The sequence below is a fragment of the Vitis riparia genome, chromosome 16 (genome assembly GCF_004353265.1).
Source record: "Vitis riparia cultivar Riparia Gloire de Montpellier isolate 1030 chromosome 16, EGFV_Vit.rip_1.0, whole genome shotgun sequence".
NCBI lineage: Eukaryota > Viridiplantae > Streptophyta > Magnoliopsida > Vitales > Vitaceae > Vitis > Vitis riparia.
Window position 1 is genome coordinate 6,305,496 of NC_048446.1, and position 25,983 is coordinate 6,331,478.

Consider the following 25,983-nt stretch of genomic DNA (forward strand, 5'->3'; position numbering starts at 1 on the left):
CATGACCTACAGTGGCACAAATTATTTGTAAAATCAACACTTATAAGAAACTGTAAAGGTTGGAGCATCCTGTGCCACATAATATAATGACAAATGTCCTTGGTAAAAAACTTTCAAATATGGTTAACACAAATACTTATAACATGTTTTGGACATGATTTAGAACAGGGATTTAAGAGTTCTACTCCCAACTGGTGCAGGATTTATAAATAAACACAGTTGTAAGACTAGGGTGTTTGAGCATGATTTGAAACTAAAAACTGATTCAAATCCACAGATCTGGGCGGTTGCAAAACCACAATTCATTCTCAGGGGAAAAGAGTCTGAAATTTATTTCAGAAGGGCAATATCGAGCTAAAATTTAAATTGCTGGTGACCATATTTTGTTGATGCTTGATGCTTAAATTCTCAGATTTGAATGGAAAATCCTCATCAATTGAGCATTCAGTGGTTCCATGCATCTATTAGTGTCAGTATATTGGCAGTTGTACAGAAAGATACTGATGACTGATGCTAAATCAAAATGCATTGGTAATAAGACATGGCATCGACTAAATGCCTTGTAGGATAAAATCTTAGAAAGAGCAACAGTTTGGAAAACAACAACTTATCAATTTGTTAGTTGGCATAGCTCCAGTCCAATAGCCGGGCAATTCAATCATGTGATTTCCTTTTCTGACGCAACCACCTGCTGAAAGACAAGGGTTTCAGAGCCTACATTTAAAGCATGCTTCTTCATGGTATAAGAAGATTCTACTGAGTACAGTTCCATAAAATATAGTTCTCAATTCAAAACCAAACATGATTTGTTAGTTTAAGAAATGAAGGAATGAAAGAGAGGAAGCATACCTCAGGGGCCACCCAGAATGCAGTCCCTTTAAAAGATTTTGTCTTTCAATTTGCAAAGCTGAAAAGATATACAACCAGAAATATAATATTTAGAAGTCTAGCATTTTGAAACAATAGAGAGATAACTCTAGTAAAAAGAAACTAACCTTTGCCAATCCAAAATCCACAAGTTTCACGGTTCCATTTACATCCACCAGATATCCCTCGAAGATGATACAGAACCAATTAGTCTTACAACAGAAACAATTTATGTGTAAGTAAATGTACAACATTGTGGCTTCAACTGTCATTCCAAATGTCTAATTTCCTGAAGTAACCTCAATTGATTCCCAATGTCCACCCATCTCTTCTTAACAATGCAATTATTGGCCTTTGTTGCGCATGACCAAATGAATAAGCCTAATTTCCCTTATGACCTACTGGTGGTACTTCTGAGTCCCATGATCACATCCCTCCATGGTTCTAGCCTTGCTAGTTATTCCATTAACCATCTCAATCACATGAGAGAGAGAGAGAGTTTGTAGCATTGTAAATGGCTTTTGCATTAGGATTCTTTCAATTTTCAGGTTTCCATTCTGTAATCATGACCCAAAAACTCTCCTGAAGAGACACTCAAATCAAGTGAATCACAGAGAGAGAGTTTGAATCATTATGTATTTTTTCTTATATGTTGCTTTTAAAGAAAATTTTGACTTACAAATTAAAAAAAAAAAAAAGAGGATATTATAGCAAGATCAAGCACTGAGGCGGAATATACAAAGTGATATATAATACAGCTAATTGCATGAAGTCAAATGGAAATGGAGTTCTTTATAGTTGATGCAGAAATGAGGTTGTTATTTGGTAACTGGACCACACCTCATATTATAATTGACATGGAGTTTTATGAAAGGATTAAACTATTAAGATACACAATAATCTCAAAACAAACAACGTAAACCCCACATGTGAAGACACAATATAAGGTACACAGAAAATTGGGGATATCTATATCTACACCAAGGCTTTGGGTAGGCTCATCTTAGTTATCAGATAATGACCATGTTTAACATCCATGATCCTAACTCTTCTTTTTGTTTTTGGTTTTTCCATTTTCTTTTCCTGGAAGAGGGCAGGTGGGAGTGTTGAACTTTTCACTTCACCAAGCAGTCTGTAATCACAGAATTCAGTAAGTGGGCTAACTGGTGCAATCCAAATAATATTGAATGTTTCAAGAAGATAAAAACTAAAATAAATTAATAAAATAAAAACTGAAGAACTTTCTCAACAGAGTGAACCAATTTTCCCTGAGTAAGAAGGCCATTTAGTTTATGCATATGCAATTCTCTTGGTAGCAAAGGCAGATAATTGAAATAATCAGCACATGTTTCAAGCAGTAATGGCATGTCGATAGTGCAAGGTAGAAACAAATAAAGCACAAGCAACATAACCAAAAAATGTAGTAGTAAGATCATTTGAATCACCTGTGAACTACATTATGCTCATGTAGATATTTCAAACCTTTCACAATCTGCCTGGTGTATTTAGAGGCTTGGGAGTCTACAGTTTATGCTCTTGATAGAGATTTAAAAGTGAACCTTCAGTTGCAAGCTCAAGAAAGATATAAAGTTTGGTCTTGTCCTGGAATGGCAAGACATTTTGTGAGTAAGCAAGAAAAAAAATGACATGAACTCCAATCCTCTTGATGCAGTACCAGAACCAGATCATAAAGGAACAGACAACAACAAAAACATGAAAAATACTAATTCACCCCAAAGAACAGAAAAATGTAACTACTGAGTATTTAGACTGTCAATTAGACAGCCTGCAAGGGAAATAAAAGATGCATATGATGCATGAATGTTTAGAAACATGCATTCAGAAGCAGACCTACAAGACAAGAACATAGCTTGAAACAACAATAAGGCCAAATACCATGATAAAATAGCTGATACGATAAGTAGATGAGAGATTAAAAAATGGTTCTTTAGAGGAAAAAGTGAACTTGAAAAATAACAGATGGAAAGCTCAAGAGACCCCCTCATGAATTTTAGTCCAAGGTTTAGTTCTCATCAAGCAGCTAAAACAGAACATGTCACTTTAAGAGTCATCCAGTCAGGGCAATCCTTCTATAGCCTCTGAAATAAAATTTTGTGATTAACATCCAAAAATATGATTGAAAATAATAACAACTCTAAAAGCAAAACCTTGGTTACTCAACATAGACTCAGAATCCCTATTAACTCTCTAACAGAGGCATGTACTCAGTCAACCTCATGAAGAGTGCAACAGTGCTGCTGTGGCCTCAGATTTAGGCCTTGTTTGAGGATATTATTTTGCCTTTAACTTTGGTGAGGAACTGAAGCTAAAGCTAAAACCATTATTTTAAAGGGGCAATCTTGGCATTGGTGCGATTTCACTAAACATAAAACAATTTCCCACATAAACTGACAAACAGCTTGCCCATATGTATGTGTTGAACTCCTTTTAAGGTTAGAAGTACTTCAGTGAAGCCAAAAACACATATTGAAGAACTTATTAGACCTAAAAGGATCTTTTTGCTTCCAAAAAGTCAATCTAAACAGAGCTTTAGTACCATTTATTTTTAGTTATGAAGAAATTAAGAAAATATACAAAGAATTTGTAAAAAGGAACAAGCAAAAGAAATCCATCAAAAAAATAGCACAGGCTTATAAAAATACAAATACAGAAGTCCGCACACCAGAAAGCCTTTGGCTCCCCAACCTTAAGGAAATTAACCACCAAAACACAGGGCATGATATCCCCAGTTAAACCAAGCAAGAACAGGATCCATTTTTGGCCAACCAATAGCCTTTCTAATTCAAGGATCTAGACTTCCAGGAAAAAGAGAACACAACTATCAAATTGCATGATCCTCAGCACCCAATGATTGTATCTCGCACAACACTCTCCGACTACTAGCCACCCAAGATAAAACTATTAGTTAATCCACCTCCAACAGTACAGCAAGAAATTTTTGCTTCAATAGTCAGCCCAAAACCAGCTTTCTTTGAGAACCTTGAATAAACTTGTCTGTGATCCCATATTAGATTGCCAAGAGCCATCCAATCCCAATTTCCAAGGAACATCACCAAAATTAAGCTTCAAAACACCAACTGTCAAAGCAGCTCACTACTATTCCAATTGGGAACGTAACTGATGTTGAAGGGAATTCTGATAAATTCTTGGTAACTAATATTCATAGTAATTCTCCTGAAATTCAGTAGACTAACTCTTCCTATCTTCAAATACCTAGGCATTCCTTTCTAGCTTCTTCTACCTGCCATAATTTATCCACCCAGTGAAACAATTTTGAGTAGCAATTACCCTCCCTGACCCATTCCAACCTAGACTCTTCCCTCCCATAATTCCTTCAACCTTATTTTCCTTTTCATTCTAAGATATCAAAATTCTTCCGTCATATGACCATTCCTCCAATTGTGATTATCACAGTGTTCCTCTCGCCAGCAATATCAAAAGTTTCTTCCTTGAATACTTCAAAGAAAGCTTTGATTGACTTAAGGCTACACAATAAATCTGTCATTCCCATACTGAGACCTGAATCTCATGCAACATCCATAATAATCTCACCAAATTTTGGGTGCAGCAGCCACATATTTTCAATGGAAAAGAGGGTGAGAATCATTTAATTAGGTTAACCTCCATATCATGGAGCCATAATCAAATGCTAGCCTTGGTAAGATTCTTTAATGATGTTGCACTCTGTTGAGATCAAGAACCTACCAAACTTCTTCAAACTGGGGTTTCTTGCTTGTTTACTGGGAATTCTAGACAAAATAGCTTTTCCCTAAAAGACCCAATAACATTGAACTCTCCTCAGTGCACCAAGTCAAAAGCTACCCTGAACAGTTACTCAGCTTCTCCCTAAGCTGCAATTGATTTGGTCCATAACCTCAAAACACCTATGGATCTTCCAGATAATTTTCAATCGAATTTTAATTGAACTTAAGACAGATACCACCAAAGGTTCATGCCTTCTAAAGATTTTGAATCCCATAACATTAAGATCCTTTCTAAGATCTCTTGAACATTGGGCCTTCACTAGAGTAGCCATTATACTAATAAGGACAAAGTCTTTCATGGCTATTCTATGAGGGAAAGACCTAGCTAATGTTACTGCATGGGGATTCCCTAGTGAGAACACCAAATTATCAGTCCCAAGTTTTAGCTGACACTCTAGATTTACTGCAGAGGAGGGACATACACCCACATTGATGCCATAATTCATGTCTTCTTCCTAAAGCCAGGAGCATTCTGAGGAATATTAGGACTAGTAATCTACCACTTGAGCACAGATGTAGTTAAGAGAATGAGGTAACTCTTCAAAGCTACAAATTTTCCCGTCCTTTTCACCGGTGTTAACAGCCATCAACTCTGGGCTTTATCAACTGCCACCACCAATGTTTCTTCCCTATAAATTAGCCCCAACCCAGCACTAGCAGCGAGTTAAGTACTCTGAGGTACGAAGATGCCAGAGGACTCATGCAACAACTCTACAAGACCCAGATAAAGTTCCTAAATTTGTGTCTTGCTTGCAGCATTATGTAGGTTTTTTATTTTATTTTATTTTATATATATATATATATATATAGATAAATTCTCCCAAAGATTCAGGTATGAAATTGACAGGATTTCATGAATAAACACAAAATAAAAGGGAAAAAAAAAATCTAAGATTGCCACAGTTGACAAAATGCAAAATTGCAAATGGTAGCCCTAATTCCAAGAATGGTACATAACATGAAGCCAATCCAACAAGAAAGAATTGAAAAATACCTTGAATGAGCCGTAATACTGAACTACGTGCTTATGTTGGAACTGACTCAAAAGAGAGATCTCCTGAACCATTATAAAAGAAATTAGGAAAGAACTCTCTAGTATGCAGCCTGGATCAATATGAAATTGCTTTTGACTGCATAATCTGAGTATGCAATTACTTAGAGGTTAATCAAGATGTATGGAAAATAGATTTAAGGAAGAATTGAACTAATACACAATCAGCACATTTCATCCTTCTAACCTGTTGAAGTTGATCAATGCTTTGCTGCCCGGCCTGGCCCGTCCTTGATCAGTCAACAAAACCTCCTTCACAGCAAAAAAGCGTCCATCACTGCAAGAAAAAGACAAAAAAAAAGTTATTTGATGAAAAGGGTCCCATCTTTTAAATCTAACCCATCACTTTTTTTTTCCCCAAAGAAATTTGAGGTTGAGAAGTTTGATGGAAGAAACGATTATAGTTTGTGGCATGTCAAGGTGCGCGTCTTATTGGTTCAACAGGGGTTGTCCAAAGCATTGAAGGGTAGAGAGGCTCTACTAACAACAATGTCTAATGAAGAGAAGGATGAACTTATGGAGAAAGCACATAGTGTTATTCTATTGTGCTTGGGTAATGAGGTGCTTCGTGAGGTTGCAAAAAAAGATACGACTGCCAAGTTATGGTTGAGGTTGGAAAGTTTGTACATGATGAAGTCTCTTACAAATCGCTTGTATTTAAAGAAGCGATTGTATACTCTCCAGATGAAAGAAGGTACGTCCATTAAAGACACCTTGATGAATTTAATAAAACTATCATGGAATTGAGGAATATTGACGTTAGAATTGATGATAAAGACCAAGCCATAATTTTGATGTGTTCCCTACCAAAATCTTATGAGCACTTTGTAGATACTATGATGAATGGTAGAGATAATCTCTCCATAGAGGATGTTAGAGTAGCCTTGAACTCTAGGGAGTTGAAGAAGAGGGTGTCTGAAAGTAGAGAAGATGACTCGGGTGAAGGTTTGGTGGCTAGAGGGAGAACATGAAAGAAAAATAATGGTAGAAAAGGTCAATCTAGTTCAAAGTTCAAGGGAAAGAACAAATGTTTCAAGTGCAAGAAAGAAGGGCACTATGTGAAAAATTGTCCAGATTGTAAATAAAAAGAAAATGAGAAAAAAACTAATTTTGGTAATGCAGCAGTTGTAGAAGAAAATTCAGATACTGCAGATGTTCTTTCAGTCACTGTTACAAACTCAAGTGATGAGTGGATTCTTGATTCAGGGTGCTCCTATCATATGTCTCCCAATAGGGATTGGTTCAGTACCTACCAACCCATAAATGGGGTGGGAAGGTTCTCATGGGAAACAATGTGGCCTGTAAGGTTGTTGGGATAGGCACAATTCGAATTAAGATGCATGATGACATTATAAGGACATTAACTAATCTAAGGCATGTTCCAAAATTGAAGAAAAATTTGATTTCTTTAGGGACACTTGACTCAAACAAATGCACATATAAAGCTGGAGGTGGAGTTTTGAGGATTTCAAAGGGTGCTCTTGTTGTGATGAAAGGAAAGAAAATTAATGGTCTCTATACATTACAGGGTAGCACAATTACAGGTGCAGTTGTAGTTTCAACCTCAGAATCAATTATAAAGACTACTAGATTGTGGCATATGCGGCTTGGCCATATGAGTGAGAAAGGGTTAACAATTTTGTGCAAACGATGTTTGCTTGATGGACAAAAAACGGGAGAATTGGATTTTTGTGAGCATTGTGTATTCGGGAAACAATGCAAGGTGAAATTTAGTACAGGTGTTCATAGAACTAAAGGTACTTTGGATTATATCCCTTTGGATCTTTGGGGCCCTTCTCAAGTTGTATCACATGGTGGTGGAAGACATATGTTGACCTTTATTGATGATTACGCTAGAAAGGTTTGGGTATATATCTTAAAACATAAGAATGATGACTTTGGGAAGTTCAAGCAATGAAAAGACATGATCGAGAAACAGACTAGAAAACAGATCAAGCACTTGAGAACCGACAATGGCATGGAATTTTGTGGGAAAAAGTTCAATGAGTTTTGCAAGAATGAAGGTATTTTGAGACAACGCACAATTAGGCATACTCCACAACAAAATGGTGTTTCAGAACGAATGAATAGAACTCTTTTAGAGAAAACACGATGCATGCTTTCAAATGTAAGGTTGTCAAAGGAATTTTGGGTTGAAGCGGTAAATTTAGCTTGTTATCTTGTGAATAAATATTCTTCAATTCCTATTAATTATAGGACTCTTGAAGAGGTATGGTCTGGTTAACCTTCTAATTATGCTAATTTAAGAATTTTTTTGTTGTCCTGCTTATGCTCAAACGAGTGAAGGTAATTTGGAACCAAGGGCAAGGAAGTGCATATTCTTAGGATATGCCGATGGAGTGAAATGGTACAGGTTATGGTGCCCAGATTCAAAATTTTCAAAATTTTCTTATTATTAGGGATGTAACTTTTAATGAGTTTGCAATGTTAAGTCCTAGGAAGGAGCAACTTCATACAGAAAACAGCCCCCGTATGAGAGAAAAGGTGGAGTTTGTGACTAAAGCTTTAGAAACTATAGAAAAAGCAATTTCAATAAAGCCAAAGGAGGAAGAAGTGCAACTTTTGATGATAAAGAAAGTGCACCACAAAAGCAACAATATTGTTTGGTTAGAGATAGAATAAGGAGGCAGATTAAACCATCACAAAGGTATGCTTATGCAGATTTGGTTGCTTATGCACTTAGTGTGGCAAAAAGCATTGAAAATGAGGAACCTCAAACTTATCATGAAGCCATCACTAGTAGAGAGTCTACATAGTGGATTGTTGAATGAATGAGGAGATTGAATCTCTTCAAAAGAACCACACTTAGAAACTAGTTGAGAAACCTAAAAATCAAAAGATGGTTGGTTGCAAATGACTCTTCAAAAGAAATGAAGGAATTCCAGGAGTGGAGGATGCTAGGTTCAAAACACGCTTGGTGGCAAAGGGTTACACACAAAAGGAGGGTGTGGACTTCAATGAAGTGTTTTCTCCGGTTGTGAAACATAGCTCAATCAGGGTGTTACTTGCTATGGTTGCTTTATTTGATTTAGAGTTAAAGCAACGTGATGTCAAGACTACTTTTCTACATGGTGAGTTGGAAGAACAAATTTATATGCATCAACCCAAGGGATTCATTATTTCAGGAAAGGAATACCATGTTTGTTTATTGAAGAAATCTCTTTATGGTTTGAAGCAATCTCCTAGGCAATGATATAAAAGCTTTGATACTTTTATGATTGGTAATGGCTACCATAGAGTATGATAATTGTGTTTGTCATAAGGAATTGTTTGATAGTTATTTCATTTATTTATTATTATATATTGATGGCATGTTAATTGTCTGCAAGAATATGTCTGAGATCAACATGTTGAAAACTCAACTTCAAGGAGAGTTTGAAATGAAAGACCTTGGAGCTGTGAAGAAAATATTGGGTATGGAGATTAATAGAGACCGAAAAGTATGGAAATTGTACTTATCATGGAAAAAGTACATTGAGAAAGTGTTAGAACGCTTTGGAATGCAAGGGTCAAAACTAGTGAGTACTTCGTTAGCAGCTCACTTCAAACTTTCTAGTGCTTTATCACCATAGACCGAAGAAGAGAGGGAGTACATGTCACATGTTCCTTATGCTAGTATAGTTGGGAGTATTATGTATGTCATGGTTTGCACTAGGCTAGAAATTTCACATGCAGTTAGTGTGGTGAGTAGATATATGGATCAAAGTTTTCAAAGGCGTATCTCAGGCGCGCCTTAGGGCGAGGCGAGGCAAAAACGCCCTGACGCGTAAATAATAAAACGCAATGCGAGAAAGGCGTACGCCTTTTCCACTGAGACGTGTCTGAGGCATGCTTTGATCGTGCCTTTTACGCTCCGAGAAGAAGGCGCACCCGTTGTAAAAGCTGATGTGGCCATGAAGAAATTAAAAAAAAAAACCCTAACTGATCCCTAAAGCAAAACCCGAGTCCCGATTGAAGGCAAACAGAAATTGGGAGAAAAACTCCAAAAGGAAACCCTACCTGAAGCGGCGACGGAGTGCTCAACCTCAGGCGGCGACCAATCCAGAGCATCTTCTCCGGCGACGACCAATCGCAGAGCATCTTCTCCGGCGGCAATCCTTCTCGTTCATCTCCAGGTATGTCGCGATCTCCCTTTCTTCATGTCTCCGATGCTTCCCCCTCTCGGCTTCATCTTGTTCTCCATCTGCCATGGTTTTCTTCATCTTCCATGGCAGTCGACAAATTGACGCAGAAAGGTTGGCTCTCTCTTGGCAGTCGGGGTCCCCTTCTCGTTCTCGTTCATCAAAATTTTTTTTTAATCAAATGTCATCCAATATATATCTATTTAAATCATTTGACCCCAATTTTGACCAGCTCTCTACGCAGAGAGGTTGGCTCTCTCTTGGCAGTCGGGGTCTCCTTCTCGTTCTCGTTCATCAATTTTTTTTTTTTAATCAAATGCCATCCAATATATATGCATATATATAATATATATATCTATTTAAATCATATGACCCCAATTTTGACCAGCTCTCTCTCTGAGACTCTCAACCAGCAGCCGTTTCTCTTTCACCATTTATATTTTGTAAATATTCCAACTTAAAATTATTTTTATATTTCTGGTCTAATTTTATTTTTCACCCAAACCATTTTTATTTTCTAAATATTTCAGTAAATTGGCTGCTTTAAATTATTTTTTTATTTTTGGTTTAATTTTTTTTTTCACCCAAATTTTCTTTATTTCATTATTAAATTCTAATTGAAATTTATGTGTATAATTTTTAAATTCTTCTAAAACAAATATTGATTTTTTTAAATTAAAACCAATTAAATTTTGAATTTCATTTTTAAATTCCTTTCAATTATGTCTTGTTATTATTTTTTAGCCAATTATATTATTATATAGAAATTTGAATATTATTATTGGTGTTTTTTTTAGAATGAGTTCCTTCGATTCGAAAAATTCAAGAAAAGATTTTGTGTGGAAGTATGTTATTAAAGTTGCCGGGGAGCAATATTTAAGACGTAAATTTTACAATCAAAAATGCACGGGAGGGGTGAATAGACTCAAGCATCACTTAGCCGGAACTCATCATGGTATGAAACCATGCAACAAGGTTAGTGAAGATGCTAGATTGGAATGCAAAGAGGCATTGGCCAATTTTAAGGATCAAAAAACAAAAAGAAATGAATTGCTCCAAGAAATTGGTATGGGTCTAACTTCAATGCATGAGAGTGCCTTGTCTAAAACAATAGGGACATTAGGGAGTGGGAGTGGAAGTAGGAGTGTAAGTGGGAGTGGGGAACCTATTCCTAGGGGACCCATGGATAAATTTACCACTTCACAACCTAGACAAACTACTTTGAATTCAAAGTGGAAGCAAGAAGAAAGGAAGGAAGTGTGTAGAAAAATTGGTAGGTTCATGTATTCAAAAGGTCTCCCATTCAACACTGTGAATGATCCTTATTGGTTTCCTATGATAGATGTTGTTGCAAATTTTGGTCCCAAGTTTAAGCCTCCATCTATGCATGAATTGAGGACATGGATTCTTAAAGAAGAGGTGAATGACCTAAGTATCATTATGGAAGATCACAAAAAAACTTGGAAACAATATGGATGTTCAATTATGCCAGATGGTTGGACAGATGAAAAGAGTAGGTGTCTTATCAATTTTTTGGTGAATAGTCTTGCTGGCACTTGGTTTATGAAATCAATTGATGCTTCTGATACAATAAAAAATGGGGAATTGATGTTCAAATATCTTGATGAGGTGGTTGAAGAAATTGGAGAGGAGAATGTTGTGCAATTCATCACTGATAATGCCTCTAATTATGTGAATGCTGGAATGAGGCTTATGGAAAAAAGGAGAAAATTGTGGTGGACTCCTTGTGCTGCTCATTGTATTGATTTGATGTTGGAGGATATTGGAAAGCTAAATGTTCATGCTACTACACTATCTCGAGCTAGGCAAGTAGTGAAGTTCATATATGGGCATACTTGGGTTCTTAGCTTGATGAGAACATTTACAAAAAATCATGAACTTCTTCGTCCAGCAATTACACGATTTGCTACTGCATTTCTTACTCTCCAAAGTCTTTATAAGAAAAATCAAGCTCTTATAGCAATGTTCTCATCAGAAAAATGGTGTTCAAGCACATGGGTTAAAAAGGTAGAAGGTGTGAAAACTCGAAGTACAGTGTTGTTTGATCCAAATTTTTGGCCTCATGTTGCTTTTTGCATTAAGACCACTGTTCCATTAGTTAGTGTCTTGAGAGAGGTTGATTCAGAGGAAAGACCAGCCATGGGTTATATTTATGAGTTGATGGATTCTGTTAAGGAGAAGATTGCATTTAATTGTCGGGGTGTGGAGAGAAAATATGGCCCAATTTGGAGAAAAATTGATGCAAGATGGACTCCGCAACTTCATCGACCTTTACATGCAGCGGGTTATTATCTTAATCCTCAATTGCGGTTCTCTAATGCTGATGAGGTGAGGAAGGGATTATTTGAATGCATGGATAGGATATTGGATTATCAAGAACGTTTAAGAGCTGACATTCAGTTGAACTCATATGACCAAGCAATGGGTGAATTTGGGAGTCGTATTGCAATTGATTCTCGAACATTAAGAAGTCCTACAAGTTGGTGGATGCGTTTTAGGGGTTCAACACCGGAGTTGCAAAAGTTTGCTATTCGAGTCCTTAGCCTTACTTGTAGTGCTTTGGGATGTGAAAGAAATTGGAGCACATTTGAGTCGATAATACTTCTACTTTTGTAAATTTTTATACATATATTTCTATGTCAATGTTAGAGAACCTTATTTCATTTTAACACATAAATTTGAAATTTTTATTATTTGTAGATCCATACAAAAAAAAAGAAATAGACTTGAACATCAAAGGTTGAATGCTCTAGTGTATGTAAGATACAACACTAGATTGAGAGAGCGAAGTCTACAAAGGAAACAAAATGTTGATCCGATTTTGGTAGAGGAGATTGATTCGAATGATGAATGGATTGCGGAGAAAGAAGATCCTTTCCTCCCCCTTGATCTTTGTTGGCTTCAAGATAATGAGTTATTCAGTGTTGATGCCATTAGAGCTGTGTCATCCAACTCCCAAGAGACTGAAACATCATCGGATCACATGGTTTCTTCACATTCCTACAAAAGGAAACATAATGAAGTACCAAGTACGTACTCAAAAACTGAAGTCATAAATTTGATTAAATTTAATAAAAAAACTTATAATATTTACACTTAATTAATTCTTTATGCTAGGTACAAGTGGAGGCAAAGGCAAAGAGAAGGAGTTGAATTTGACACCAATTGATGAAGATGAAGATTTACATGAAATGGGGATACATGATAGTGGACATTTTCCTACTATTGATACATTGGATGAGGATGATGATGACCTTGAGGATGAGGATTTAAGTTGAAACAATTGACTCTAGTTGTTATTTTATGACTTAGTTATGGATTTTTTGTAAAAGTTTAGAACTATTATTATGGTTGACTCTATTTTCTATTTCATGACTTAGTTATGGTTTTTTGTTAAAGTTTGAAACTATTAGTATAGTTGAATCTAGAATCTATTTTATGACTTTGTTATGGTTTTTTTGTGAAAGTAGGGTACTAGTATGATTTTTTTTTTTTTTTTTATGATTCTAATGAATTGCTTTCATGTTTCTATTTATGCTATTTTATTTTATATATTTAAAAATATTAATTAATTATATAATGTGAGGCTCAAAAAGCTTACGCCTCAACGCCTCGAGGCTTACGCCTCGCCTCACGAACACAAAAACACCTCGCCTTACGCTTTTGCCTTTAAAAACTTTGATATGGATCACCCTGAAAAGATTCATTGGCAAGCAGTGAAATGGATACTTCGATACTTGAGAGGAACATCACATGTTGGCTTAGTATATGATAAAAATTTTGACATCTCTAGGGAAATTGTTGGTTATGTTGATTTTGATTATGCTAGAGACTTGGATAGAAGAAGATCTTTAACAAGGTATGTAATTACTTTATGTGGTAATGTTATTAGTTGGAAAGCAACTTTGCAATCAACAATTGCTTTGTCAACTATTGAAGCAAAATGTATGACAACCACAGAAGCAGTGAAAGAAGTTATATGGCTTAAGGGTTTTATTAGCCGATTAGGCTTATAACAGGAGTTGACCGTTGTGTATTGTGATAGCCAAAGTGCCATACATTTGACTAAAAATCAGATGTTCCATGAGGGGACCAAATACATTAATGTCATAATACATTTTATTAGGGATGTGATTGCATAGGGTGCTATTGTACTAAAAAAAAATCCCTACAACAATCCCGCAGATATGATGACTAAGTTTGTTCCTATGATTAAGTTCAAGCATTGCTTGGACTTAATTGGTGTTAGTAGTATCTAAAGGCCCTTATGGGGTATGAGAGTGAAATAACAAAGAAGACTTTTGAGTTTGTTTGAATCTTAGGAATTTGAGTCAAGGTGGAGATTGTTGGAAAGTGTCTCAAATTGTATTTTGAGTCAATTTGGAAAGTTATTGATAGTTTCCTAATAGAAGATATTCTTGGAAGTGGGTTTCCTATTATTATAGGAAATATCTTATTATGAGATCTTCTTTTTTAGGAAAATGTATCTTTGACAATTATACACTTTGTTACCTATAGAGAAACTTCCTTTGTGATTAGGAAAAAATATATGAAGAGATTTTGACCAAAATAGCAAGTCTTTTTTAGGGTATAAATTAGGGCTTTGGGATTTAAGAGGTTCGAGAGTTGTAATCTTGTTTAACAATAATGAAAGTTCTTCTTTTTCTTCGCTCGTGGATGTAGGCTTAAGGTTGAACCATGTAAATCGTTGTGTTTTGATTTTCGTTTTTTCTTATTCTTTTCTCCCTATTATTATTCTTTGTCATGATCGGTCACAACATATGTACGTACATGAACAAAATGGGATCAAAATAATATTACTATAAACAATATTTTTGCTTTCTAAATGACCTTTGACTTAATAAGAAATAATAAAGATCTCAAACCTCAAAATGAAAGAATACGACGCATAAATGATTGCTAAAATGGAAAGAACCAATGCAAGTAGGATTAAATTCATTGAGTCCAAATGCTTAAAGATGTAAAACCCATTGGGTATAAATGGGTATTTGTACGAAAGCACAATGAGAAAAATAAGATTGTAAGATATATAGTGTGATTAGTAGTACAATGTTTCTTGTAGAGATCTAGTATTAACTACGAGGAAATACACTCTCCCGTCATGGACCCAATCACATTTTACTTTCTAATTAATTTAATAGTCTTAGAAGGACTATATATTCATCTCATGGGTGTTGTTACGACATATTTATATGGATTCATATATAATGATATATATACATGAAAATCTTTGAAGGACTCAAATTGTTTGAAACAAATATTACAAAGTCTCCTTCATTCAAAGTTACAACAATCATTGTATGGCTTGAAGAAACTAAGACGCATGTGGCACAATCACCTTAGGAAATACCTATTAAAAAAAGATATGTGAATAACCTTACATGTTTATGTGTTTTTATTAAGAAATTAAAAAATGATTTATAATTATTATAGTGCATGTTAATAACTTAAATCTTGTTAGGATTATTGAAAAACTCAAAAGAACAATAAATCATTTGAAAAAGGAATTTGAGTGGTTGGCTTCTAAGTCACCTTCTCAGTCAAGTATATCACATTTGAACACTCATCCCAAATGCATCTCACTTAAAAACCCGTGTGAGTTATTTAGTAGGACTAGGACAATTTTGGAAGCTAAGGAGAAACCAATTTCGATAATAGAAAAAAAAAATCAAAATGTACCTTATTATAAGATTTGTTGAAAGGGGAGTTCTATAAATAAATGACATGGTCATATTAGTTCTAAAATCCTTGAGAAAAACAAATTGGACAATGGATTATGCATCGCACACTAGGTTAAGGAAGTGCAATATTAGGTTTTGCATTCATATATATATATATATATATATATATATAGAAGATTTAAATAGAATTTCTCATTGTCATGTTATTTTTGTAATATATAATAGGAACGAAGAATTCAATATTATGTTCTCTAGTCAAACAGTAAACAAGCTTTTATGAAAACTTATGGACCAATGATCCGCCCAATTAATAGTTAAGAAGTGTGGTTCAAAATTGGAATAACACCATTGCCAGTTCTAGTTTACAAAAATCAACCTAGAAAACTTAAGAGAGTGAGGAGAAGAAAACTAGACAAGATAATGCAACCAAGTCATTCATATAAATTAAAAGGGTTTCATATAGTTATCGGGTATACAAAATGTGACCAAAAAGGCCACAACTTGAGATCATGTTCTAGAATAAGACAACAATAAGAAAGAGAAAATAACTCACATAGCATGGGATGCCCACCAAACTCATAATAATAAGACAACCATGTAATTATACACTTCTTCGCTTTCTTTTTTTATTTTGTTTGCGCTTCTCCATTAGGAGTTTTATACAATGTTTAATATTCTTAAACTTTGCCTTATAATTAGCATGGAAGCCAAACTGATATTTTTTTTCTTTGCCCTTTATTAAAGATTTGTTTTTTCTTTGTTTGAAGAATTTTTTCAATCATTTAATTTTTAAAACATATGTTCTTTTTGTAGGGAACCCATACTCCTTTCCTAGGCCATGGATCATTAGGGTGCATGCAATCTATCCTAGGCTCCTCTAGATCTATCTCAGTGGAAATATACGATATCAAAAGCCAAAATGGATAGTAGATTAAGAGTTTCCATAAAGCGTAAAGAGTTCAAAGCTTAGACGTGTGTGATTGTGAGAGGGATAAATTCAAAACACTGGATTAAAGCAGGAAGCTGATGGTGTTGAAGAAAGATCATAAAAACACAATAATGAAGCCGAATAAGACTAATGCAGAATCCTACCACTTGGGGTGGGTGTGAGTGCAAAGACTTGCATATGGTCCCCTACACATACACATATTACCATAGTTAGCTGGAGAACAAAACCTCTGTTTCGGTAATGCAGCAGTGTTTACATCTTCATGAAACAGCCATGAATAAGAAGCTACCCAGTTTTCATCACCCTAACACAAACCTCAACTCATGATGCTGCCAGTTCTGCCTTTTTGTCCTCCAAAAGCTTTAGCTCCTTTCACCAACCTTCCAGTTTCATCATCTTGTCCAATTGCTCTGGGTTCATTTCTTGTTGTGATGCTTTCTGCTGTTGGGCTTCTGTGAGCTGAATCTGCAGTTGTAAATACGCACCATAGCATGATTACTGACATTTAACTGAAACTAGATAGATAAAAAAATAAAAACATTCACTTTTCTTATTCCTTCTCGAATTACATTCTTAATTTCTTTAAAGAGGAAAGTCATGGATTAAGATGTAAACCTATTGCCTTACAGGAGTAGAAAGTAGTTGATCTAAGAATGACAATGAAATTGAGCATGTCGTCAACTGCTCCACCCATAATTACTCAAAAGGCCCAATTCTCTCACTCATGAAAACTAGGTAACCGTAGTAATTCTCTCCCAATGAAAGCTGGGCGACCAGATATATTCTCTCTATCCCTCTCTCTCAAACTAGCAATTACTATTGTGCCATTCAGCACAACAGCCAAGAGCCACATAAGAGATCCTTATCCAACAGATCTGAACCTTGAGTGAGTGAGTGAATCCCTCTCACTCTCAAACACCTAAGCAGAAGAGTCAAGACCTGCATAAGAGACAGTTTATACTGCAGGTCCATATTACAGTGGTCGTGATCAACTAAGGCTTCTTCCCACAGGTTTCGTTTGGAATTTGCATGCATCCCCATGTAGCATTTTTCATATTCACATCAGTCCTGAACAAGATCATTTCAACTCTAGAAAAAAATAAATCCGCTCCCTGAAATAACAAATAGAATCCCAGAAATTGAAATATTTAAAATCTCAGTAGCATTTTCTCACAAAAAATATTCCACTAGAGTATGTTCATTAGAAACTGCAGTGAACAATATTGACATCAAACCAAAAATTATATTTTCTTTTAAATAATAAGAACAGACGAAAGGGCTCAGTTAGAACTGAATAATAGAAAGGATTTAGTAATGGACCTTAAGCGATTGGGTTATAAAACTTTGTTGAGTTAAACATTTTCAATAATGATTGAAAAAAAAAAAGAACAGAGCTATATGTTCCTTAGAGAACAAGATCAGTTTGTTGAAGATAATATGATGTTTAAAAATCAGTGATTACCATTCCTAGGGAACACAGGAGCATAAGAATTCATACCTTCTTTTTTAATGCTCGGATTCTTTTATCAATATCAGGAGCAGCTCACCCTGGATTTAGACACTCTATTGTCTCTGAAGGAGGAGTAACTGTTAGCTCATTCATCTGAGATGCCACTGACTCGACAAATTCTGATCCATGATTCACATCTTCAGCAGAAAGCACTCCATCTACCATTTGCTCCAAGTTCTTACCCTTATCAAGTGCAGTCTGCCACAAGTAATTTATTAAATTTACCTCCAATCAGAGAAAAGGAAAGAGAAATAGGCAAGCAAGCAGCAGCTTACTGTCAACTTCACAAACTTTATGAAATTTATTAGCCTGTTATTGATAATATAGGTGAAAACTAGAAATATGAAAAAGAGTACTCTATTCCCAGTAATTGTGAGGCCTGTAGCAAACAATATCCATCTCCCTACATGATTTATAAACTTCATAAACCTTTGATGAGCTGACATGTCAGCCATTTGATAAAATAAGTTCTACATCTTATGGAAGTTTTCCTTCAATGTATCAAAAATGATGTAGTGCACCAGAAACTGGGGACTGTTGGTATGACAATGATTTCCATCCAAGAAAATCAGATAACTTTGTTTACCATACAATTTCCATTCAACCTTCAGATCCATCCCATGCTCCATTGTCAACCCTAGGCTCATCTTTATGTTACCATAGGGCAAGTTGATAATACCAAATATTTAAGATAAGTATACATACAATACAAATCAGTCCATTACCCTAAAAGCAAAGGAAAAAGAAAAAGAACTTGTGTCACAGAAAGGAATAATCTATTGGGTCAGTGGTTTGTATCCAAAGTGATACCAAACTGTGCTAACAAGGAGCCTTTGTAAGAATCTGATACAGCTCCTGCTGTTTCTGAAAGGTTGCACTTCATCTCTGAAATTTTTGATGCCATGTGCTCTTTGTATTTTGAAACTGAATCAACCAAAGCACAGAGTTCCCAAGCACATATCTGAATTTCTTCCTCATTTTGCTTGATTGCTTCCTGCAACTTCAATTTGGACGTCTTCATGACAACATTAAAGTCTAGTCAGAATCCCTTGAATTATAAAGCCAGGTAGGAATTTTTCAATGTTATTCACATTAATCAAGAACAATTATAAAGCCAGGTAGGAATTTTTAGCTCTGAAAGGGAAACCAACCTATGTTAGAATAAGTTTCTTTCAGGTTTACGAGATCCACCCTGGCAATATTGATATCCTTAACATACTAGTTAAGAGAAGAAAAACAAAATTATACCTCCAGAACATCTGCCACTTCTCTTTCCACAATATCTACATTATGCGTTTCTATCTCAACATCCTCCACTAACTTCTTAGCTTCCATTGCACATCTGGAGGTGTAGTTTTGCGATTCCTTCTTCAAAAAAATTAATTGAGCTTCCACCTGACAAATTGATCATTCATCCATGGTTAACCTCATACAACAATAGCCCAAAAAGTATTCATTCTGATTCCTTGTCAAAAATCAAACAGAAGATAAATATCCATGAACGAAAAACAATTAGATTAAACAATGTGTAACCCAATAATTTATGTTGCAAAATCAAGTTAAACATCAGATCCATCAGAAACAAAGAGTGATTCTGTGATGGATGATACTATTCAATAGCTTATTAATAAAATCACATTATTAGGAAGACACTACTCAATAGCTCTTGACACTAATAATGGAGTTCTTTAATAAAGGAATAACCTTACATGGCATAGTTATGCAAGCATTGTTTAAGCTAATGTCAAATATAGTCAAAGCCTTAACAATAATTTCCAATCAACAAGTTGGAAAATTACTTGCTAAAAAATATACTTGGAAAAAGAATCAAATATAGTCAATCTTTTGTAGGGACTAATTATCATCCAAAAATAATTTTTCTTAAGTGTTTTATAGGCCATCAAAGCTACTCTGAAAATTTGGGGCCTGACAACCTATGTGCAATAACAATTGACGTCTCCAGCAGATTTTCCTTTCTTTTATCCAAAACAAATCATTCATTGATATGAATTTTATTACAAACCAAGGATGAGAAACCCTTTCAAAATATAAAGGATGATTAAAAATTGAGGAAAAACCTAACAAGAGTAGCAAGATAGCTATACTAATCAAGGATGATACAAGAACTTGTACAAAATATAGCGACAATGTACACTTGAAGGGGGCAAAACATACCTTACAAAAGAGTCCATTTGCATGGCTCCACATTTAGCCAATCAATCTGCAACCTGATTTGCTAAATGAGGGGACCAATAGAAGGAACAACCCAAGCTACTAGCTAGATCCAGGGTTTTAGGGAGCCACATGTCATACATCCCAAGAGATGTGATGGGGGAAAGCCTTTCAAAGTATATTCAAAAAGGAAAGGAAGGCACAAATAAACTTTAAGTGGGATTAGTATTAGTTGGAATAAAAATAGAATTAGTATTTATTGGAATCAAATTAGGAATAGCTAAATAATTTATTGGAGAAATAGAGTCATAATAGGTTATATTAGAATCCTAGTAGGGCTTTGGATTTTTTAGAGAAGCATGTAAATAAAGCTAATTGATGTAAATCAAAGTAATGGGTTGATAATTAATAATATTACGTTTTCTTGCATACTTTGCAATTTTCAATGGTAAGACTCTTGATTTTCTTCTAAGTGAGACTCTTAGAAGGCCTTAGTGAGACTCAAAAGTTTCTATCTCTTCTTCTCTGTATCTTCTTTCTTAATGTTTTTTTATTTTATTTTTCTTTACCATAAACTTTATCCCTTGTTCCTCTCCTTAAACCCTAAAAAATAAAAACCGTAACCCACTTATTTGATTGTAGGCAACCATCATAGGGTTGTCCTACATCAATATGTCCAACAGTTTAATCATCCCTTTTAATCCAATTTGAAAATATCGCCTATTCTCAACTGAATTATACTAAAGCATATTCGGGTCACTTTTCTACAGCACATGTTTGATTTCCAAAAGTGGACACAATTCTAGAATTATGCATTTGGAGTATATGTGCATCTAGGGCATCCTGAAGATATGTGCTTTCTGAAAATGAACACGTATTCCTATTTCTTATTCTTTCTTCTTCTCCCTCTTCCCTATATTTGTTATTCATCATATCTTCACATCACCTCAGTACCATATCAAAACCATACAACAAGCTGGCCCTTGATCAACATCCATCCGACCCTTATCAATGGACTTCAGAAACAATGGCATGCACCCCAGATAGATACTATTGGACATTTAACTTCCAAGTCCCCTGGACCAATCTGACATAACTATGGTAGCACACTTTTTGGGTCACACTTTGTATTAGTTCAAAGGAACATTACAACCTGAGCTGTCCATTGATGCCAAAAAACTGTAATGTGGGTAATACATGCTCTGCTCATATACAATAATTGTTTTTAGCAATGGATACAAAATGGATGTCTATCTAGGGCATCCAAAAGCTAAGATTTCATCTACAACCAAAAGAGTACAACCCCTAAAGCTGAATGGATACAAAATGTCCATGATTTTCCCTTAATAATAACCCCCAACCCACAACCGGCTCAGATTTCCCAAAAAGCAACCTTCCCAGGAAGTGTTTCTAGGAGGAATAACAAACTTATATCTCAACTTATCCCCTTCATCACCCATTCACCCATTAGGCGGTAGACCAGGCAGCTCTTGCTATCAAATTTTGAGTGACAACTGCTTGTGTAACTGACACATCATTTGCCCTTTGTACCATATTTTAGATCGACCATCAGGTGGTACTATGCTCCTTTCCAATTATTTTCTCTCCCATATTTCATTTGAGTCATTCTTGAATTTAGCAGTATTCTATCCCCATGGAATTTCTAGGAACATTTTTCTGTCAAAATTTGAATACATCTAAATTATCACCTTTTTGAATTCTAATTGTAGTCCAATCAATTTAACCACAGTAATTGATTTTCCAAGAAATTTTCTTATTGTGCATTCAACTACTAACAATTCAAGAAAACTTTTTTTTTTTTTTGGAGTGGTAAATCACAATTCAAAAAAAACAAATTAAACGAAGGGGAAAGCAAGATTCCAAACAATTTTGTCTTTTAGATTGCAAAGAAAATACCACAGAAGCTTACGGTAACAACTTTAGTTTTCCTAGAGTAGCATCCATGCAATATAATGACCATGCAATTGTATATGTTACTGCTGGTACTTTAGAAATGGTATTGCTAACAAGTTAGACCACTAGGTAAAGAATACCTGCTTTGATTTGTTATATAGATAGATGGATAGATAGATACAGAGAGAGAGACAGAGAGAGAGAGAGTTTGGCCTTTTCTAAGAGCAGCAAAAAGAGGTTGAGTTAATTTGTACTTCGGTTAATTGCATATTCAATAGGGGACCATTGGCTCCAACCATGTGCACGCTCCCTCCATCTGTATCCCTATGTATGTGTGTCTGAGAATTTTATGGGTCAGTCATTCTTTCCAAAATTTTATGTTATGCAGAGTTCTTCTTTCTTGTAACAGGATCAATCTTGTTATTTGTACCAAAGATATTCAGGAATGTCTTTGAGAATTTTATGAGTAGAGGATTCATCATCCTCTCCAAAATTTTTGTCTCCTAGAGTTAATCTGGATCTAACATCACCAATACTTTTACCCTTCTTTAAAATTTTTAGGAAAACAAAGTGAAAATCCGGCTGCTCCTGTTGACACCCTAAAAGCATATAAAAAAAGGCATGGTTTTCTATTCTTCATGAGAGGTATATAAACGCATAGCTGCTGAACAAGAAAAATGAGTTCTAATTCACTTACTTCATCACTGCTGGATTGAAGTGCAGCAAGACGATTTCTTTTTGCTTCAATTTTAGCAGCATTTTCAACTGATTGTTGCTGAAGAGAAATCAACTCTTCCAACTTTGACATAGAGCTTTTATTTATGTCATCAGCAAAGGAGTCAAGTGCAGGCTTAAGCTTTGCTTTGTAATCAATTCCCAAAACCTCAGCAGGCGAAGACCCTTTGGCATTCAACACATACTGCAAACCATTTCCTAACTTTAACCTGGAAACCATCCAAGAGAAAATACTTCAATCACACAATAGATTGTAGTTTAATAGGTTGAAAGAGTTGCATGAGGCGGCATGCTAATTTGTCAATTCAAAGATGCTCCTGAAAATTAAGTATTTAGTGTTGCCTCTTCATGACTATTAGTTTACTTCAAAAAGTTAAAGAGAACATGGTCCAAAGGGAAACAATAGGCTCCTAAGGCAGGGCTCAGGAAGCAAAGGGTTGGGTGGGTATGGGAAGGTTCCAAGTTGAAATTCATATACCGAGAGAGAGAGGGGAGGCTACCTCTGCCTTGACAAAGCTGTAATGCACCCCAAATATAAATGCAGGTAAGGCAAATTACAACTCAGAAACTACCCATTGTTAGTTTTGAATCACAAACCAAGTAAACAAATGAAGTTTGAGTTGGCTACTTGGAAATAATGCATGTGACTCAAGAAGACATAAGGTATTGAATGGTTCAGCAACTATATTCACCTGGTCTGAATTTTTGTCTACTGAAATTTTATTTTTTTGTTAGGTAAATTTTTTTGTCCCTATTGGGATTTGAACCTGAACCTCCACAAACCCTCCCAACCCTTTACCTCTTGAGCCAGGCCTCAAGGGCGTGTTCACTGGAATAATTTAAGCAGAGAACAGCAGCTGGATCCTTCTTAGGAATCACCGACTAGTCATGCTATAACTACAGAGCCAGATCCTATGTTCTCACTGAAGTTATACTAAAATGTTGTATATGTTAATGTGTTTGCTAAGAACAGGAAAATATTTCATATCACCCATAAATGACAGACAAGTCAAAACGAAAAAAAAAAAAAAAATCTTGTAATCTAATTCGTGGAGGTAGATAGCCTAATGTTGATAAGAATCACAGTAGACTTCAATGGAATAGAGAAAATCAATTCCAAGCGACACCAAACCTAAGAAAGAACACGATTCTACCATGTTCATTAATTATCAGAAAGCACACTGAAGATTGCTAGAAAGACTTTAGAGTATGCAACTTAAGAAATTAAGAAAATCCTAGTGGAGTGGATTATAGAGGTATGAAAGCCAAACAAAGAGGATAAGGAAAAGAAAACCTCCTGAGAGCTTGGTTGCATTCAATTGAAAGAGCTTCAAGCTCCTTAAACTTGTGCCCAATTGTCGTGTCAAGATCCCAAGACTTCTCCTCCCAACCATTCCTTGCAACCTCAGCCTCCGTGATATCTCTCTCAACTGCCTGCAACTCCCTCTTCATCCTCTCTGCATCTCTTGCATTAAACGTCTGCAACTCAACCCTCTTCTTCAGCTCTTCATTCTCCTCGCAAATTCTATTATTCTCCTCAACCTTCACCCCCAACTCCTTCTCCTTCTCCTCCAAAATCTTCTCCACTGATGCAATCCTTCCTGAAAATTCTGCAATTATTGCATGAAATTTCTTCACATCCTCCTCCAACACCCCCCTCTCCTTCTCCACAACCTCCTTAGCCGAAGGCCCCAACCTCAATTCCTCCAACCTCCCTTCCCTCTCTGCCACCTCCTTCTCCAATGCCTTCACACCTTCCGCCACTGCATCCCTCTCCCTTTCCAACTTCCCCATAAACTCCCTATCCACCGCCTCCATCCCATCATCATCCCCACGAATATAATGCAAGTAACTATCCAATGCATACACAAAAGTATTGTCAAAACACTGCAAATTCGACACAAGATGGTCATTATACAATGCGATCTGGACCAACCAATGCATTACGCCTAAAAGGGAAGGCCAAGCATGTGGGGTTCCGGGGGCTTTGAGAGCGGACTTGTTGAGCTTGATCGGGCAATTGAGGTGCTTGAGGAGGATAGGAAGATCGTCTTCAAGTTTGGTTGTGGGGAAATCGAGTTGGGAGATGAGGAATTTTAGGGTTTCGGAGATGTCTTTGGCGGAGGGGAGAGGGGGTTTGAGGGAGAGAGGAGAGGAATGGGACGCGAGAAAGGAGTTGATGGTGCGGATGGCGGAGAGTTGGTAGGACCGGTCGGTGAGGGCATCGCCGGCGGAGGAGCGGCTGATTCCAAGGGAGGAAGGGCGGCTGCCGGCAAAACTAGCGTCAGAGTCGCGGCTGAATTGGCGGTGGTGGTCGACGGAGGGAGGTGGTGGTGGCGGTGGGCGGATAGAGTCCTTCGGACGGCGGAGGCCGGTGGCTTTCATCTCCGGCTGCGTCTCTCTCTCTTCTGTTCCCGCCTATGTTGCTTATGACTTTGAATCCAATTAATTAAACTTTACTAAGAAATACAAAATACAAAATCCACTTACAAGCTATAACAATAAAAATTAGGATCCAAAGGAAGTTTATGACTTTGAACGTTGCTTAAAAGATGAACTATACCAACGAGCAAAAGGGAACCACATTTTCTAATTAATTTTTAATATAAAAATTTAATTAATTTTTATTAAATAGTTTACCGTATTATCTCATTAATCAATTATTTTTTACTATCTTCCTTATCTAAATAATCACTAAGCCTATGTTTGATTCCCGATAAATGCTAAGGAAATAAAAAAAAGTACTAATATGTTTGATTCCGGTAAACTATCAAGGAAATAAAAAAATTGTTAAGAAAAATAATTTTTTCATATTTGATTTTACTATAAAAAAATATCAAAAAAAAAAAAATTAAATATAATTAAAGTTAGTTAGAAATTTATGAAATTTAAAATTATTTAATCTTAATACAATAGAAAAAAAAAATAAGTTATACAAGTTTAAATAAACATATAAAAATAATAAATTATTTTTTAATCTATTTTTTGTTTTATTTTTTCACATTTTCTTTTCTTTCACTTTTTCTCTCTATTTTCTTTCCTTCATATTTTCCCTCAAAATTTCTAAAAACCAAACATAGTATAAGAAAAATAATTTTTTCATGTTTGGTTTCACTATAAAAAAAAGTATAAAAG

General features: G+C 35.6%; 2 protein-coding genes and 1 long non-coding RNA gene across 5 annotated transcripts; 2 read left to right on the forward strand and 1 right to left on the reverse strand.

Annotated features, from left to right (window-relative positions):
• Positions 1–405: 405 nt before the first annotated feature.
• On the reverse strand, positions 406–25,282 carry LOC117933714 (kinetochore protein NDC80 homolog). Of its 3 annotated transcripts, none has more exons than XM_034855217.1 (12): positions 24,143–25,282; positions 22,811–23,057; positions 19,276–19,422; positions 18,016–19,042; positions 16,833–16,982; positions 16,661–16,702; positions 5,891–5,980; positions 5,647–5,709; positions 2,313–2,469; positions 996–1,052; positions 850–907; positions 406–691 (listed from the first exon to the last, which is right to left on the reverse strand). In XM_034855217.1, the coding sequence occupies exons 1-4, from the start codon at positions 25,231–25,233 to the stop codon at positions 18,812–18,814; spliced, it is 1,716 nt and encodes a 571-aa protein (XP_034711108.1). In that variant the 5' UTR covers positions 25,234–25,282; the 3' UTR covers positions 406–691; positions 850–907; positions 996–1,052; positions 2,313–2,469; positions 5,647–5,709; positions 5,891–5,980; positions 16,661–16,702; positions 16,833–16,982; positions 18,016–18,811. The 3 variants fall into 3 exon arrangements, with proteins under 3 accessions (XP_034711108.1, XP_034711107.1, XP_034711106.1); XM_034855216.1 differs by having other exon boundaries at positions 406–688; positions 996–1,999; XM_034855215.1 differs by having other exon boundaries at positions 996–1,999.
• On the forward strand, positions 11,127–12,482 carry LOC117933192. Its single transcript, XM_034854585.1, has 2 exons — positions 11,127–11,264; positions 11,475–12,482. The coding sequence occupies exons 1-2, from the start codon at positions 11,127–11,129 to the stop codon at positions 12,480–12,482; spliced, it is 1,146 nt and encodes a 381-aa protein (XP_034710476.1).
• Positions 12,749–13,300, forward strand: LOC117933716. Its single transcript, XR_004654361.1, has 2 exons — positions 12,749–12,895; positions 12,984–13,300. It is a non-coding gene; the product is annotated as an uncharacterized LOC117933716 (long non-coding RNA).
• Positions 25,283–25,983: the final 701 nt, after the last annotated feature.